The sequence below is a fragment of the Salvelinus alpinus genome, chromosome 2 (genome assembly GCF_045679555.1).
Source record: "Salvelinus alpinus chromosome 2, SLU_Salpinus.1, whole genome shotgun sequence".
In the NCBI taxonomy this organism is placed as follows: domain Eukaryota; kingdom Metazoa; phylum Chordata; class Actinopteri; order Salmoniformes; family Salmonidae; genus Salvelinus; species Salvelinus alpinus.
Window position 1 is genome coordinate 16,348,994 of NC_092087.1, and position 17,634 is coordinate 16,366,627.

The window sequence follows — 17,634 nt, forward strand, 5'->3', positions numbered from 1 at the left end:
GTCTACCAACACTCTTCAAACAGTCCCAACAGTCTACCAACACTCTTCCAACAGTCCCACTAGTCTACCAACACTCTTCCAACAGTCCCAATAGTCTACCAACTCTTCCAACAGTCCCAATAGTCTACCACCACTCTTCCAACAGTCCCAATAGTCTACCAACACTCTTCCAACAGTCTACCAACACTCTTCCAACAGTCCCAACAGTCTACCAACACTCTTCCAACAGTCCCAATAGTCTACCAACACTCTTCCAACAGTCCCAATAGTCTACCAACACTCTTCCAACAGTCCCAACAGTCTACCAACACTCTTCAAACAGTCCCAACAGTCTACCAACACTCTTCCAACAGTCCCAATAGTCTACCAACACTCTTCCAACAGTCCCAATTATCTACCAACACTCTTCCAACAGTCCCAATAGTCTACCAACACTCTTCCAACAGTCCCAATAGTCTACCAACACTCTTCCAACAGTCCCAACAGTCTACCAACACTCTTCAAACAGTCCCAACAGTCTACCAACACTCTTCCAACAGTCCCAATAGTCTACCAACACTCTTCCAACAGTCCCAATTATCTACCAACACTCTTCCAACAGTCCCAATAGTCTACCAACACTCTTCCAACAGTCCCAATAGTCTACCAACACTCTTCCAACAGTCCAAATAGTCTACCAACACTCTTCCAACAGTCTACCAACACTCTTCCAACAGTCCCAATAGTCTACCAACACTCTTCCAACAGTCCCAATAGTCTACCAACACTCTTCCAACAGTCCCAATAGTCTACCAACACTCTTCCAACAGTCCCAAGTATCCCAACACTCTTCCAACAGTCCCAATAGTCTACCAACACTCTTCCAACAGTCCCAATAGTCTACCAACACTCTTCCAACAGTCCCAATAGTCTACCAACACTCTTCCAACAGTCCCAATAGTCTACCAACACTCTTCCAACAGTCCCAATAGTCTACCAACACTCTTCCAACAGTCCCAATAGTCTACCAACACTCTTCCAACAGTCCCAATAGTCTACCAACACTCTTCCAACAGTCCCAATAGTCTACCAACACTCTTCCAACAGTCTACCAACACTCTTCCAACAGTCCCAATAGTCTACCAACACTCTTCCAACAGTCCCAATAGTCTACCAACACTCTTCCAACAGTCTACCAACACTCTTCCAACAGTCCCAATAGTCTACCAACACTCTTCCAACAGTCCCAATAGTCTACCAACACTCTTCCAACAGTCCCAATAGTCTACCAACACTCTTCCAACAGTCCCACTAGTCTACCAACACTCTTCCAACAGTCCCAATAGTCTACCAACAGTCCCAACTAGGGCTGTGGCGGTCACAACATTTTGTCAGCCGGTGATTGTCAAGCAAATAACTGCCGGTCTCACGGTAATAAACTGTTAATTAACATAAAAACAAGCCACTGATGCAGACCTTTGGAACATCTACATTTTAAAAAGTCTAATAAACACATGTAATATAGCCTACACCTTTACAATAAAGCCATTATTATTTTAGACAGGTCTAAAGAAGACTGATATGAAGAAAATGTACACCATTTCAGAAGAACAGAATAGCAAACTCTGAGTTGTCTTTATGTCAGGTTCTGATCTAGCTATGCCATACAGTTGTGGGATACACTAGTTCATTTAGCAGACAAGATTTGCTTAGAATTCCATGGCATTGTTTTTTGCGCAGGCTGTACACACTTCATCAGTCTCATTCACAATTTGACAAGTACTTGATAATGCCTTGAATTTCACAGCGGCATCCCCTTTGTGTGTCTCCGTAATGCCTCCTAAAAAGAATGTCCTTGGGCTAAATATATTAATTATAATTTCCTTCTCCCTGAGTGCTATGTGCTCCGAAGCACCTCTCACTCACATGGCTCTTCATCAAGTGATCTGGTCTTTTACAAGTGAAGACAGACACATCGAGGCCACAACTGCGCGCGTCCTTATCCAATTCCTTGGTGCATATTGAAGATATTGGAAGAACTGTCAACATTTACTTTTCGTCAGCCAACAAGATGAGTACGCCTAATGAACAGCAAAAGCACTAGTCTATGTCAATCTACTATCCCCCATACAAAAGTCGACCTATTCTATTTTGTTCGAGAAATAAATATTCCAAACATAGTCTGGGACAGTAATGTGATGCGATAGATCCCAAATTAATACAACTAGCATCAAAAAAACTTTTTTACAAAATGTTGATAAACTATTAGGCTATTTCTTCACATAAGCGCAGCAATGCGGACACTACAGTAGGCTATAAGCGTGAATGTTCCATTAGCGGGAAAACACCATTATCAAAAGTGACCACAAATGCGATTATGCATGTAAAAAGTCAAAAGTCGGAAGTTTACATACACCTTAGCCAAATACATTTAAACTCAGTTTTTCACAATTCCTGACATTTAATCATAGTAAAAATTCTCTGTCTTAGGTCAGTTAGGATCAACACTTCATTTAAGTAATGTGAAATGTCAGAATAATAGTAAAGAGAATTATTTATTTCAGGTTTGACTTCTTTCATCACATTCCCAGTGGGAATTCCCACTGGGCCAATTGTGCGCCGCCCTATAGGACTCTCAATCACGGCTGGTTGTGATAAAGCCTGGAATCGAAACAGGGTCTGTAGTGACGCCTCTGGCACTGAGATGCAGTGCCTTAGACCGCTGTGCCACTCGGGAGCTCAATAGAGGCCATCACTCTCTTTTCTCAAACAATTGCATAGCCTACAGAATGCTCTCATGAAGTGTTTGATTAGATTTTAGGATACATTTGCATTGATGTCAGTGATTAGAGAGACAATAGAGTCCTGACTACCAGGCAGTTAGAAGTTTGTTAGGCTACTAATGACCATCAGTAGCATCAGAGCTTGGAGAAGCCTAATTACCGTGACTAAACAGTCATGTGGAGTTTGACTGCATTCATGACTCCTGACCGCCGGTGTGGCGGTCTACCAAAAGTCCCAACAGTCTACCAACAGTCCCAACAGTCTACCAACAGTCCCAACAGTCTACCAACAGTCCCAACAGTCTACCAAAAGTCCCAACAGTCTACCAACAGTCCCAACAGTCTACCAAAAGTTCCAACAGTCTACCAACAGTCCCAACAGTCTAAACAGTCCCAAAAGTCTAAACAGTCTAAACAGTCCCAACAGTCTACCAACAGTCCCAACAGTCTACCAACAGTCCCAACAGTCCCAACAGTCTACCAACAGTCCCAACAGTCTACCAACAGTCTACCAACAGTCCCAACAGTCTACCAACAGTCCCAACAGTCTAAACAGTCCCAAAAGTCTAAACAGTCTAAACAGTCCCAACAGTCTACCAACAGTCCCAACAGTCTACCAACAGTCCCAAAAGTCCCAACAGTCTACCAACAGTCCCAACAGTCTAAACAGTCTAAACAGTCCCAACAGTCTACCAACAGTCCCAACAGTCTACCAACAGTCCCAACAGTCTACCAACAGTCCCGACAGTCTAAACAGTCCCAACAGTCTAAACAGTCCCAACAGTCTACCAACAGTCCCAACAGTCCCAACAGTCTACCAACAGTCTACCAACAGTCCCGACAGTCTAAACAGTCCCAACAGTCTAAACAGTCCCAACAGTCTAAACAGTCTAAACAGTCCCAACAGTCTACCAACAGTCCCAACAGTCCCAACAGTCTACCAACAGTCCCAACAGTCTAAACAGTCCCAACAGTCTAAACAGTCTAAACAGTCCCAACAGTCTAAACAGTCTAAACAGTCCCAACAGTCTAAACAGTCTAAACAGTCTAAACAGTCCCAACAGTCTAAACAGTCTAAACAGTCCCAACAGTCCCAACAGTCTAAACAGTCCCAACAGTCTAAACAGTCCCAACAGTCTAAACAGTCTAAACAGTCCCAACAGTCCCAACAGTCTAAACAGTCTAAACAGTCCCAACAGTCTAAACAGTCTAAACAGTCCCAACAGTCTAAACAGTCTAAACAGTCCCAACAGTCTAAACAGTCTAAACAGTCCCAACAGTCTAAACAGTCTAAACAGTCCCAACAGTCTAAACAGTCCCAAAAGTCCCAACAGTCTACCAACAGTCTACCAACAGTCACAACTGTCTACCAATAGTCACAACTGTCTACCAATAGTCCCAACAGTCTAAACAGTCTACCAACAGTCCCAACAGTCTACCAAAAGTCTACCAACAGTCTACCTACAGTCTACCAAAAGTGCTTATACAGAAAAGAAAAAAAACAACCAGCAAGCAATGCAGATGTAGAAGCACAGTGAATAGGAAAAACCCTTGAAAGGCAGGAATCTAGGAAGAAACCCAGAGAAGAACCAGGCTCTGAGGGGTGGCCAGTCCTCTTCTACGAACAGTCCCAACAGTCTACCAACAGTCATAGTCTACCAACAGTCTACCAAACATCTACCAACAGTCCCAACGATCTACCAACAGTCCCAACAATCTACCAACAGTCCCAACAATCTACCAACAGTCCCAACAATCTACCAACAGTCCCAACAATCTACCAACAATCTACCAACAGTCCCAACAATCTACCAACAGTCCCAACAATCTACCAACAGTCCCAACAATCTACCAACAGTCCCAACAATCTACCAACAGTCCCAACAATCTACCAACAGTCCAACAATCTACCAACAATCTACCAACAGTCCCAACAATCTACCAACAGTCCCAACAATCTACCAACAGTCCCAACAATCTACCAACAATCTACCAACAGTCCCAACAATCTACCAACAGTCCCAACAATCTACCAACAGTCCCAACAATCTACCAACAGTCCCAACAATCTACCAACAATCTACCAACAGTCCCAACAATCTACCAACAGTCCCAACAATCTACCAACAGTCCCAACCATCTACCAACAGTCCCAACCATCTATCAACAGTCCCAACAATCTACCAACAGTCCCAACAATCTACCAACAGTCCCAACAATCTACCAACAGTCCCAACCATCTACCAACAGTCCCAACAATCTATCAACAGTCCCAACAATCTACCAACAATTTACCAACAGTCCCAACAATCTACCAACAATCTACCAAGAGCCTCAACAATCTACCAACAGTCTCAACAGTCTACCAACCATCTACCAACAGTCCCAACGATCTACCAACAATCTACCAACAGTCTCAACAATCTACCAACAGTCCCAACAGTCTACCAACAATCTACCAACAGTCCCAACAATCTACCAACAGTCCCAACAATCTACCAACAGTCCCAACCATCTACCAACAGTCCCAACCATCTATCAATAGTCCCAACAATCTACCAACAGTCCCAACAATCTACCAACAGTCCCAACAATCTACCAACAGTCCCAACACTCTACAAAAACTCCCAAAAGTCTAAACACTCATAACAGTCTACCAACACTCCCAACAGTCTGCCAATAGCCTACCAATAGTCTACCAACAGTCCCAACACAAATGGGCTTTCCCCCTCCAGCTGGGAGAGAGGGATTTATCACTGAGCATGATCTCTGCATCAGTCTAACCGCAGGGGGCACTTCTTATAGCAGCTTAGGGTTATCTGCCATCATTATACCCTACAGAGAGGGGTATCTACCATCATTATACCCTACAGAGAGGGGTACAGAGAGGGGTATCTGCCATCATTATACCCTACAGAGAGGGGTATCTACCATCATTATACTCTACAGAGGGGTATCTACCATCATTATACCCTACAGAGGGGTATCTGCCATCATTATACCCTACAGAGAGGGGTATCTACCATCATTATACCCTACAGAGAGGGGTATCTACCATCATTATACTCTACAGAGGGGTATCTTCCATCATTATACCCTACAGAGAGGGGTACAGAGAGAGTTATCTGCCATCATTATACCCTACAGAGAGGGGTATCTACCATCATTATACCCTACAGAGAGGGGTATCTACCATCATTATATCCTACAGAGAGGGGTATCTACCATCATTATACCCTACAGAGAGGGGTATCTACCATCATTATACCCTACAGAGAGGGGTATCTGCCATCATTATACCCTACAGAGAGGGGTATCTGCCATCATTATACCCTACAGAGAGGGGTATCTACCACCATCATACCCTACAGAGGGGTATCTACCATCATTATACCCTACAGAGGGGTATCTGCCATCATTATACCCTACAGAGAGGGGTATCTGCCATCATTATACCCTACAGAGAGGGGTATCTGCCATCATTATACCCTACAGAGAGGGGTATCTGGCATCATTATACCCTACAGAGAGGGGTATCTACCATCATTATACCCTACAGAGAGGGGTATCTACCATCATTATACCCTACAGAGGGGTATCTTCCATCATTATACCCTACAGAGAGGGGTACAGAGAGGGTTATCTGCCATCATTATACCCTACAGAGAGGGGTATCTACCATCATTATACCCTACAGAGAGGGGTATCTACCATCATTATACCCTACAGAGAGGGGTATCTACCATCATTATACCCTACAGAGAGGGGTATCTGCCATCATTATACCCTACAGAGAGGGGTATCTGCCATCATTATACCCTACAGCTTTCAACTCTGTTTTCAACTCTTAATGATCGGCTATGAAAAGCCAACTGACATTTATTCCTGATTATTATTTGACCATGCTTGTCACTTATGAACATTTTGAACATCTTGGCCATGTTCTGTTATAATCTCCACCCGGCACAGCCAGAAGAGGACTGGCCACCCCTCATAGCCTGGTTCCTCTCTAGGTTTCTTCCTAGGTTTTGGCCTTTCTAGGGAGTTTTTCCTAGCCACCGTGCTTCTACACCTGCATTGCTTGCTGTTTGGGGTTTTAGGCTGGGTTTCTGTACAGCACTTCGAGATATTATTAAATAAAGGTTAAATAAAAAAATAAATAAAAAATATTAGCTGATGTACGAAGGGCTATATAAAATAAACTTGATTTGATTTGATACAGCGAGGGGTATCTGCCATCATTATACCCTACAGAGGGGTATCTGCCATCATTATACCCTACACAGAAGAGTATCTGGTTTCTTAGGGGTGTCTTCAAGATCCAGTAAGTAATGTACTTACCAACAACTGCTGCAAATTCAAATAAAACTACATCACGTTTTGAAGTTAAATTTCTTTGCTTTGTTTAACAACACTATCATGTATCTAGCAAATACGTTTTGTGGTCCAGAATGCAAACCGGACGCGCGTGTGGGTATAACCAATGAGGAGACGGCACGTGGGTATACGCCTCTATAAACCAATGAGGAGATGGGAGATGCACGACTTGCACCGCGTTCTGCGTCACAAATAGAACTGACTTCTATTTTAGCTTTTGGCAATGCAGACACTAGTTGGCGCGCACGAGCAGTGTGGGTGCAATGATTGAATAACATGTACAGTGGGGAGAACAAGTATTTGATACACTGCCGATTTTGCAGGTTTTCCAACTTACAAAGCATGTAGAGGTCTGTAATTTTTATCATAGGTACACTTCAACTGTGAGAGACGGAATCTAAAACAAAAATCCCAAAATCCAGAAAAATCAGAAAATCAAAAAGCCACTCCAGGACCTTGAGATGCTTCTTACGGAGCCACTCCTTAGTTGCCCTGGCTGTGTGTTTTGGGTCGTTGTCATGCTGGAAGATCCAGCCACGACCCATCTTCAATGCTCTTACTGAGGGAAGGAGGTTTTTGGCCAAGATCTCGCGATACATGGCCCCATCCATCCTCCCCTCAATATGGTGCAGTCGTCCTGTCCCCTTTGCAGAAAAGCATCCCCAAAGAATTATGTTTCCACCTCCATGCTTCACGGTTGGGAGGGTGTTCTTGGGGTTGTACTCAACCTTCTTCTTCCTCCAAACACGGCGAGTGGAGTTTAGACCAAAAAGCTCTATTTTTGTCTCATCAGACCACATGACCTTCTCCCATTCCTCCTCTGGATCATCCAGATGGTCATTGGCAAACTTCAGACGGGCCTGGACATGCGCTGGCTTGAGCAGGGGGACCTTGCGTGCGCTGCAGGATTTCAATCCATGACAGCGTAGTGTGTTACTAATGGTTTTCTTTGAGACTGTGGTCCCAGCTCTCTTCAGGTCATTGACCAGGTCCTGCCGTGTAGTTCTGGGCTGATCCCTCACCTTCCTTATGATCATTGATGCCCCACGAGGTGAGATCTTGCATGGAGCCCCAGACCGAGGGTGATTGACCGTCATCTTCAACTTCTTCCATTTTCTAATAATTGCACCAACAGTTGTTGCCTTCTCACCAAGCTGCTTGCCTATTGTCCTGTAGCCCATCCCAGCCTTGTGCAGGTCTACAATTTTATCCCTGATGTCCTTACACAGCTCTCTGGTCTTGGCCATTGTGGAGAGATTGGAGTCTGTTTGATTGAGTGTGTGTACAGGTGTCTTTTATACAGGTAACAAGTTCAAACAGGTGCAGTTAATACAGGTAATGAGTGGAGAACAGGAGGGCTTCTTAAAGAAAAACTAACAGGTCTGTGAGAGCCGGAATTCTTACTGGTTGGTAGGTGATCAAATACTTATGTCACGCAATAAAATGCAAATGAATTACTTAAAAATCATACAATGTGATTTTCTGGATTTTTGTCGGCAGTGTATCGTGTATCAAATACTTGTTCTCCCCACTGTATGTGTACATTTATTTTGCCATCTGTCTAAAGTAAATTTGACGACATGATAATGCAGGAAAAGCTGTTTCCTACAAAATATTTGAATACTTTAGCTCTGTCATCATATTTCCAGGCATTATAGTGTAATTTAGAGTAAACAGTCGCTAGCCCACGTCCAGAATGACTGGGCTTATCAAGACTTTAGGGCTCCACTATAGCACAGCCGTTAGAGGGGGGCTTGAGAACATTCCTAACAATGGCATGACGCAACCGAGTGACGGAGGTGCAACCTATGAATAGGGAGAAGTATCTAACAAAATACCTACATTAAGTAATTCACTAATCATAAACTATTTACATACAGTATAATAGAAATGTTGGTACATTTGTGGACAACATTTGAACTTACTCAAACTTTAATACCATTCAATCTGTATAAGGGCAGTTTCTGTTGGTAAAGAGGTGGGAAACAGTTACGTTAATAAAACGTATGCCTGTAAAATAGATTTGCATTTCTCTTCCCAAAAAGCATTTCAGCCTACTGGTAAGGCAGTTGGACATTGTATTCCACTCATTGACATTTTGTGGAAGTTAACCAACACTAGCCTTATCACACTTCCCCAGAAAGCAGCTGTGGTTAGAATCGACTCTCTGGGAGGATACAGAAAGCACAACCAGCCCAACTGTACTAATGACCTTCTAAAACAAAGAGAAAACAGGAACCCAAACATTTTACTGAAACCAACAACAAATGTCTGTCCTTTTAAAACATCTAAACCCAGGTTCCTACTCTCATAAGGCTTGTGCCACTGCAGAATAATAAGCTACACTACATGACTTAATGCAAACACACAAAGGGATCTTTTCTCTCTGTTTTGATACATTACAATATTTTGCGTGATGTATAGCAGCCACTCATCAGAACTGTAACCCAGAAATGTGAGTGCTTAAGAGCACGAGGCTCGGCCTGGCCAATTGTTTAACAATGACTCATTTTCCTGCTAAATGAGTCCAATACCAAAAGGGCTTATCTCAGGGGACTTGGAGCAAAAATGCTATGCATTTCTTCCAGACAAAAATAATAAGGCTTTAAACAGGATATGAGTGGAATGGAATCGGTTGTCTCGGTCAGAGGAATTTTTATTGACCCATATTATATGAAGCAAGAGAAGGGAGATAGTGTTTATCAGACCAGGCCAGACAGGTCCAGTTGTCAGTGTCCTGTAAAAGGTTAATCTATATGATCCATGGGTCACAAGGGGAGTGTTTGGTTAGACACCCCCAGGTGTAACAGCATGTAATGTGATGTCACTCTCTGTAATCTATATGCCTCAGAATATTATATGGATCCCAATAGAAATTTGAGGATACCATATCAGTGGGATAGTAAATACTAACTATCCCAAGATATGTTCATGGTGTGTTCAATATGCTTAAAAAACAGTTTAGGGCTATATATTCTTAGATTATGCCTTACAAGGTAAAAATGAGAATGGGTATCTGAAAATGTGGAACCATTTCCAATTATTGGACATTTTACTGTATATAAACTTGCCACTACATATGGCATATGTCTTGAGCATGTATGAGCACACTGTCAAATGTAACAGAGATCAAAAGACAGGCTTATAACCAGTATCTGTCTATCATATGCAGGATCCTCAACAGGCAAGGTGTGTGAACAATAGTGCCACCAAGTGTTCATATTCATAAACAACGTTAAAGAAAACCCTTACCTTTGGGGATTTAGGAGCTATGCCCCTGGATGTCCAATGTTTTTCCAGTGTGTGTTGTGTTACTCTTACCTGGTCAGAGGGGAAACAGTGCAGCAGCTGTGCGATGTCGTTGTTGTAGAGTGTCTCCCATTGGCGACGGGCCCACCCGACACAGTCCTCCCAGCCTTGGGGCCGCTGTCCCCCCACACCTCCCCACACACCCTCCAGGACCTCCAGAGCCTCCGCCTCCCCCCGACCCAGGGTGCGCTCCAGGAACCCAGCAGCATCCCTGCAGGGAACAATAGCATAAGCATCATTAGACCTGGACCTCTCCCCTAATGGACCTTCATGTAATCTCCTTCAAGACGATGATTCTCCAGAAAGACTAAAAACATAAAGGCAAAGGAAACCAAAAGGGATGATGTAAGATGGGTGGGCAGGATGAGTTGGCCTTTAAAACTAATTTAGACCATCTCAAGGTCTCATAACATACTCCTCTCGCCCCCTCCCAGGGTTTATCATTCGAAGAGAGAGAGAGAGTTCTGCCTCGGCTTGTTTTCAAATTCCAACGGTAATTGTGTAACAACTGAACAGTGGTGGAAGGAGCAGCCATGTCATATTCAACAACACTGGTTTCTGGATCCTATTTCGGTCAAACATGGACACATACTGGAACTATCCTCTTGTGCCCTTTACCTGCATTCGTCTGACGTCATCACACCTACTCTGAGTGGATTCCTATGGGTGAGGCAGTGCATGGCAAACCCAAGATATACTCATTCACCCTGACTCCTAATGTCTGTCTAACAGGAAGATGAACAACACTGAACAGTCAGTCAGTCAGTCAGTCAGGATGTAGTATTGTTACTGAGAAGTGAGAGGGGGTTAGGGGTGCTGCCTTTGAAACTGGCCCAAGGTCAGAGGTCACCCTGCATCTGAGGGGAAGGAAGTGTTTGGAGTGATAGTGGTGTTGTGTGTGGTGTGTGTGTGTGTGTGGAGTGTGTGTGCAGAGCTCCATGGATAGTATCTACCAGCCTGAGTCACATGTATGCCTGGTTCCTGTTAACACAGCATATATCCTGCGTTACAAAGTCTCACCATCCTCTCCTACACCTACTCTGTTAGTCTGAGATGCTGGAGTGATTTTCAGCTGAGTCTGTGGGGCTTGCTGGGTGAGGTCCGCGCTCACCTCCAGAGGACACTACTCTCCACAGGAGGCAGGGGGCTTTTCCATCACTAAAGGGGCCATTATTACATCTCAGTAAAATACACTGAGCCTTGGAGAGAAACACAGGCAGGCCATGAGTCTTAATTGAACTCTTACTGGGGCAGATTAACAGGGCTCCGGAGCAGCTGATGGGCTCTTACTGGGGCAGATTTACAGGGCTCCGAAGCAGCTGATGGGCTCTTACTGGGGCAGATTAACAGGGCTCCGGAGCAGCTGATGGGCTATTACTGGGGCAGATTAACAGGGCTCCGGAGCAGCTGATGGGCTCTTACTGGGGCAGATTAACAGGGCTCCGGAGCAGCTGATGGGCTCTTACTGGGGCAGATTAACAGGGCTCCGGAGCAGCTGATGGGCTCTTACTGGGGAAGATTAACAGGGCTCCGAAGCAGCTGATGGACTCTTACTGGGGCAGATTAACAGGGCTCCGGAGCAGCTGATGGGCTCTTACTGGGGAAGATTAACAGGGCTCCGAAGCAGCTGATGGACTCTTACTGGGGCAGATTAACAGGGCTCCGGAGCAGCTGATGGGCTCTTACTGGGGCAGATTAACAGGGCTCCGGAGCAGTTGATGGGCTCTTACTGGGGCAGATTAACAGGGCTCCGGAGCAGCTGATGGACTCTTACTGGGGCAGATTAACATGGCTCCGGAGCAGCTGATGGACTCTTACTGGGGCAGATTAACAGGGCTCCGGAGCAGTTGATGGACTCTTACTGGGGCAGATTAACAGGGCTCCGGAGCAGTTGATGGACTCTTACTGGGGCAGATTAACAGGGCTCCGGAGCAGCTGATGGGCTCTTACTGGGGCAGATTAACAGGGCTCCGGAGCAGTTGATGGACTCTTACTGGGGCAGATTAACAGGGCTCCGGAGCAGTTGATGGACTCTTACTGGGGCAGATTAACAGGGCCCCCCTTGCATCTGAGACCAATTGTCACTCTCACAGACCCACAGACCATTAGATAAACACACAAATCATACAGAACACACAGCAAGACTCCAACTGCATTCCAAACGTTTTGTAAAAACCAACCACAACAAAACCATGAGGACAGCGCTACTTCATTATAACACTTACTTTCCTCTTTCAACAGGAAGTAAACTAGTCCTCAGGCCTGTAAGTGGATGGATGTATATGAGTTAGACATCTCTGCCTAATTAGCTGACTGACTGTGTGCCAGATTTTTAACCCAGGAGATTGTTAACCCAGAAGTCCCCTGGTGGGAGGGTGGTTTCACACAGAAGACATCTCTTACCTGAGCTTTACTGCCACACTGGCTGCTCTTTAGAAACAGCACTAACTACTGCATTACCATCTGTAGGGCTCACTAGTTATTAGGGGCATGTACAGTGCCTTCAGAACGTATTCATTCCCCTTGAATTATTCCACATTTCGTTGTGTTACAGCCTGATTTCTAAATGGATTAAATATCATTTTTTCCTCACCCATCTACACACAATACCTCATAATTAAAAAAAAAAAAAATGTATTGAAAATGTATTACAGAAATATTTCATTTACATACAGTATTCATACCCCTGAGTCATTACTTTGTAGAACTACCTTTGGCAGCGAGTACAGCTGTGAGTCTTTCTGGGTAAGTCTCTAAGAGCTTTCCACACCTGGATTGTGCAACATTTACACATTATTTTCAAAGTTCTTCAAGCTCTGTCAAATTGGTTGTTGATCATTGCTAGACAACCATTTTCAGGTCTTGTCATAGATTATCAAGTTGATATAAGTCAAGTATTCTTGGTAAGCAACTCCAGTGTAGATTTGGCCTTGTGTTTTAGGTTATTGTCCTGCAGAAAGGTGAATTCACCTCTCAGTGTCTAGTGTAAAGCAGACTGAACCAGGTTTTCCTCTAAGATTTTTCCTGTGCTTAGCTCCATTCCCTTTCTTTTTTATCCTGAAAAACTCCCCAGTCCTTAACAATGACAAGCATACCCATAAAATGATGCAGTCACCACTACACTTGATAATATATAGAGTGGTACTCAGTAATGTGTTGTATTGGATTTGTCCCAAACATAACACTTTTGTATTCAAGACAAAAAGTGAATTGCTTTACCACATTTGTTGCTGTTTTACTTTAGTGTCTTGTTGCAAACAGTATTTTTAGTATTTTTATTCTGTACAGACTTCCTTCTTTTCACTCTGTCATTTAGGTTAGTACTGTGGAGTAACTACAATGTTGTTGATCCATCCTCAGTTTTCTCCTATCACAGCCATTTAACTCTGTAACTGTTTTCAAGTCACCATTGGCCTCATGGTGAAATCCTTCCTGTCTGGCAACAGAGTTAGGAAGGATGCCTGTATCTTTGTAGTGACTGTGTGTATTGATACACCATCCAAAGTGAAATTAATAAATTCACCATGCTCAAAGAGATATCTGTCAGTTTTTTTGTGTTTTTTTAAACCAAACTACCAATAGGTGCCCATCTTTGCGAGGCATTGGAAAACCTCCTGGTCATTATGGTTGAACATGCGTTTGAAATTGACTGCTTGACTGAGGGGCGTTACAGATAATATGTGGGGTACAGTTACGAGGTAGCCATTATGTTAAACACTATTATTGCACACAGAGTGTGTCGATGCAAATTATTATGTAACTTGTTAAGCAGATTTTTATTCCTGAACTTATTTAGGCTTGCCGTAACTAAGGGGTTGAATACTTATTGACTGAAGACATCAGCTTTGAACTTTTAAATCATTTGTAAAAATGTCTAAAAACACAATTCCACTTTGACATTATGGGGCATTGTGTGTGGGCCAGTGACCAAAAAAAACTAAATTTAATCCATTTTAAATTCAGGCTGTACACAACAAAATGTGGAAAAAGTCAAGGGGTGTGAATACTTTCTGAAGGCCCTGTATGTATGAGGGCAGACTGAGGCATCAACAGTGAATAGTGGTAGGCTGGATGATTGGCCTGTGGCTGGTATGACTAGTAGCATAAGCATGTGGTCTGAAGCTGACCGTTTCAGTGAAATACAGCACACTTTGGAATTTAAAGATTCCATTTCTGCTCATCGTGTTTGCGTGATTGCAACTGATTTAGTATGTTAGGAAAGAAGGTAGACTTACCTGAAGTACAGATTGACATGTTCAGCTGCTTGTTTATAGAGCCCCTCAAACTGGTCTCTGGCCCACTGCAAAGACACATGGTAGGTCTGACTTAATGGGGGTTTCATTTTAACTTCAGTCTGATGCACCCTTTTCATTTAAGCATGGTCTCAATCACCCTCAATCACCCTTATCCATTCTGGGGCAAGTTTGAGAGTTAAGAGTGTAAAAAGCTTTGCATTTTAGATGAGTTGTGTGTGGATGGATGGACTGAGTTAGGAGTTAGTACTGTACTGTATGGATGGAGATGGACTGAGTTAGGAGTTGATACTGTACTGTATGGATGGATGGAGATGGACTGAGTTAGGAGTTAGTACTGTATGGATGGAGATGGACTGAGTTAGGAGTTAGTACTGTACTGTATGGATGGAGATGGACTGAGTTAGGAGTTAGTACTGTACTGTATGGATGGAGATGGACTGAGTTAGGAGTTGATACTGTACTGTATGGATGGAGATGGACTGAGTTAGGAGTTAGTACTGTACTGTATGGATGGAGATGGACTGAGTTAGGAGTTGATACTGTACTGTATGGATGGAGATGGACTGAGTTAGGAGTTAGTACTGTACTGTATGGATGGAGATGGACTGAGTTAGGAGTTGATACTGTACTGTATGGATGGAGATGGACTGAGTTAGGAGTTAGTACTGTACTGTATGGATGGAGATGGACTGAGTTAGGAGTTGATACTGTACTGTATGGATGGAGATGGACTGAGTTAGGAGTTAGTACTGTACTGTATGGATGGAGATGGACTGAGTTAGGAGTTAGTACTGTACTGTATGGATGGAGATGGACTGAGTTAGGAGTTAGTACTGTACTGTACTGTACTGTATGGATGGAGATGGACTGAGTTAGGAGTTGATACTGTACTGTATGGATGGAGATGGACTGAGTTAGGAGTTGATACTGTACTGTATGGATGGAGATGGACTGAGTTAGGAGTTGATACTGTACTGTATGGATGGAGATGGACTGAGTTAGGAGTTGATACTGTACTGTATGGATGGAGATGGACTGAGTTAGGAGTTGATACTGTACTGTATGGATGGAGATGGACTGAGTTAGGAGTTGATACTGTACTGTATGGATGGAGATAGGCCAAACCTAAGTTAAGACAACGTTGGGTCAAAACGTTTGGGGTATGTTGACATAAGGTTAGCGTTGTAAGGTTATGCTCTGGATAGCTCTGTGCCAGTCAGTCAGTCAGCCAGCCAACCAGTCAGTCAGTCAGTCAGAGAGCAGCCGTGTTTAAAGTGTGTTAAACGTAACGTGGATGGCAGCACATAGGGTAGAGGAATGCCATGGCCTGAACTCCTTTAATATGCTAGGATTCTAGAATGATGCTAGTCTTCTTGAATGATGCTACAGAAGGTTGGTATGACAATGCTAGGTTGCTGTGATGATGCTAGGCTACAGGGGTGCAGTCCAAAACACATACAATCAGACCTTGGTTCCATGCCTCACCTGCAGGGTGTGCTCTATGCGGTGAGGGAAGTTCTTCAGGGTGCACAGTGGGATGGCATTCTGGGAGCCGGTCTTGGCCGGTCCATAGGACTCAGTCAGGTGGGGAACCACCACTAGAGTATGGCCCTTACTACCCAGGGTACCCCCCTCCAGCATGGGTCTCTGGTGCTGGACACAACGGCCATCCAGGTACACTCCTGTAGTGCACAAACACACACACACACACACACACACACACACACACACACACACACACACACACACACACACACACACACACACACACACACACACACACACACACACACACACACACACACACACACACACAAAAACACACACACAGAAATAGTACAAAAATAGTAAACCAATAAGAACAGCTAAAAGTCACACAGCATATAAACAGGGTTGGGTTACTTTTAAAATGTATTTCGTAAATTGCTTTACATGTATTCCTCAACCGTGCCGATAGAGGACTAAAATACTATGTTATCTGTCTGTCTGCTCCCCCCACCATGCGTTCCACAATCCCTCTGAGCCAGCAGCTATCTACAGCCTTACATAATAATAACCTAACGTAGCAGGCATAAAATAAACGCTTGAATCTACACTGAACCAAAAAACGCAACATGCAACAATTTCAAAGCTTTTACCGAGTTACATTTATAAAGAAATCAGTCAATTGAAATAACGGATATATGAAATAACAACGGACCTCCCGGTTGCGAACGGCTGCGACAGAGCCTGGGCGCGAACCCAGAGACTCTGGTGGCACAGCTAGCACTGCGATGCAGTTCCCTAGACCACTGCGCCACCCGGTATGCCCCCCACTCCTCTTCAATGGCTGTGCGAAGTTGCTGGCTATTGGCGCCATACACGCAGTCAGGTCAAGGCCTTGGTGAGGACGACGAGCACGCAGATGAGCTTCCCTAAGATGGTTTCTGACAGTTTGTGCAGAAATCGACAGTTTTGCAAATCGACAGTTTAATCAGCAGTCCGGGTGGCTGGTCTCAGATGATTCCGCAGGTGAAAAAGCCAGATGTGGAGGTCCTGGGCTGGTGTGGTTACACGTGGTCTGCGGTTGTGAGGCCGGTTGGACATACTGCCAAATTCTCTAAAACGACGTTGGAAGCGGCTTATGGTAGAGAAATGAACACTCAATTCGGTGGCAACAGCTCTGGTGGACATTCCTCCAGTCAGCATGCCAATTCCACGCTCCCTCAAAACTGCACATTTTAGAGTGGCCTTTTGCTATCCCCTGCACAAGGTGCACCTGTGTAATGATCATGCTGTTTAATCAGCTTCTTGATAGGTGGATGGATTATGGATTATAGGTGGATGGATTATCTTGGCAAAGGAGAAATGCTCAATAACAGGGATGTACACAAACTTGTGCACAAAATCTGAGAGAAATAAGCTTTTTGTGTATATGGAAAATTTCTGGG

The 17,634-nt window shown here is 44.0% G+C and overlaps 1 protein-coding gene across 3 annotated transcripts in view; it reads right to left on the reverse strand.

Annotated features, from left to right (window-relative positions):
* uba7 (ubiquitin-like modifier activating enzyme 7) overlaps positions 1–17,634 on the reverse strand; it is an 81,400-nt gene that overhangs the window by 54,004 nt on the left and 9,762 nt on the right. For all 3 annotated transcript variants that reach the window (XR_011670900.1, XR_011670902.1, XM_071367958.1), the window contains exons 14-16: positions 16,190–16,386; positions 14,684–14,748; positions 10,461–10,659 (exon numbers count right to left, since the gene is read on the reverse strand). Coding sequence is in view for 1 of the 3 variants with exons in the window: in XM_071367958.1 (XP_071224059.1) it covers positions 10,461–10,659; positions 14,684–14,748; positions 16,190–16,386 (461 nt within the window). In the remaining 2 variants the exon portion in view is untranslated. The remainder of the gene's footprint in view (positions 1–10,460; positions 10,660–14,683; positions 14,749–16,189; positions 16,387–17,634) is intronic.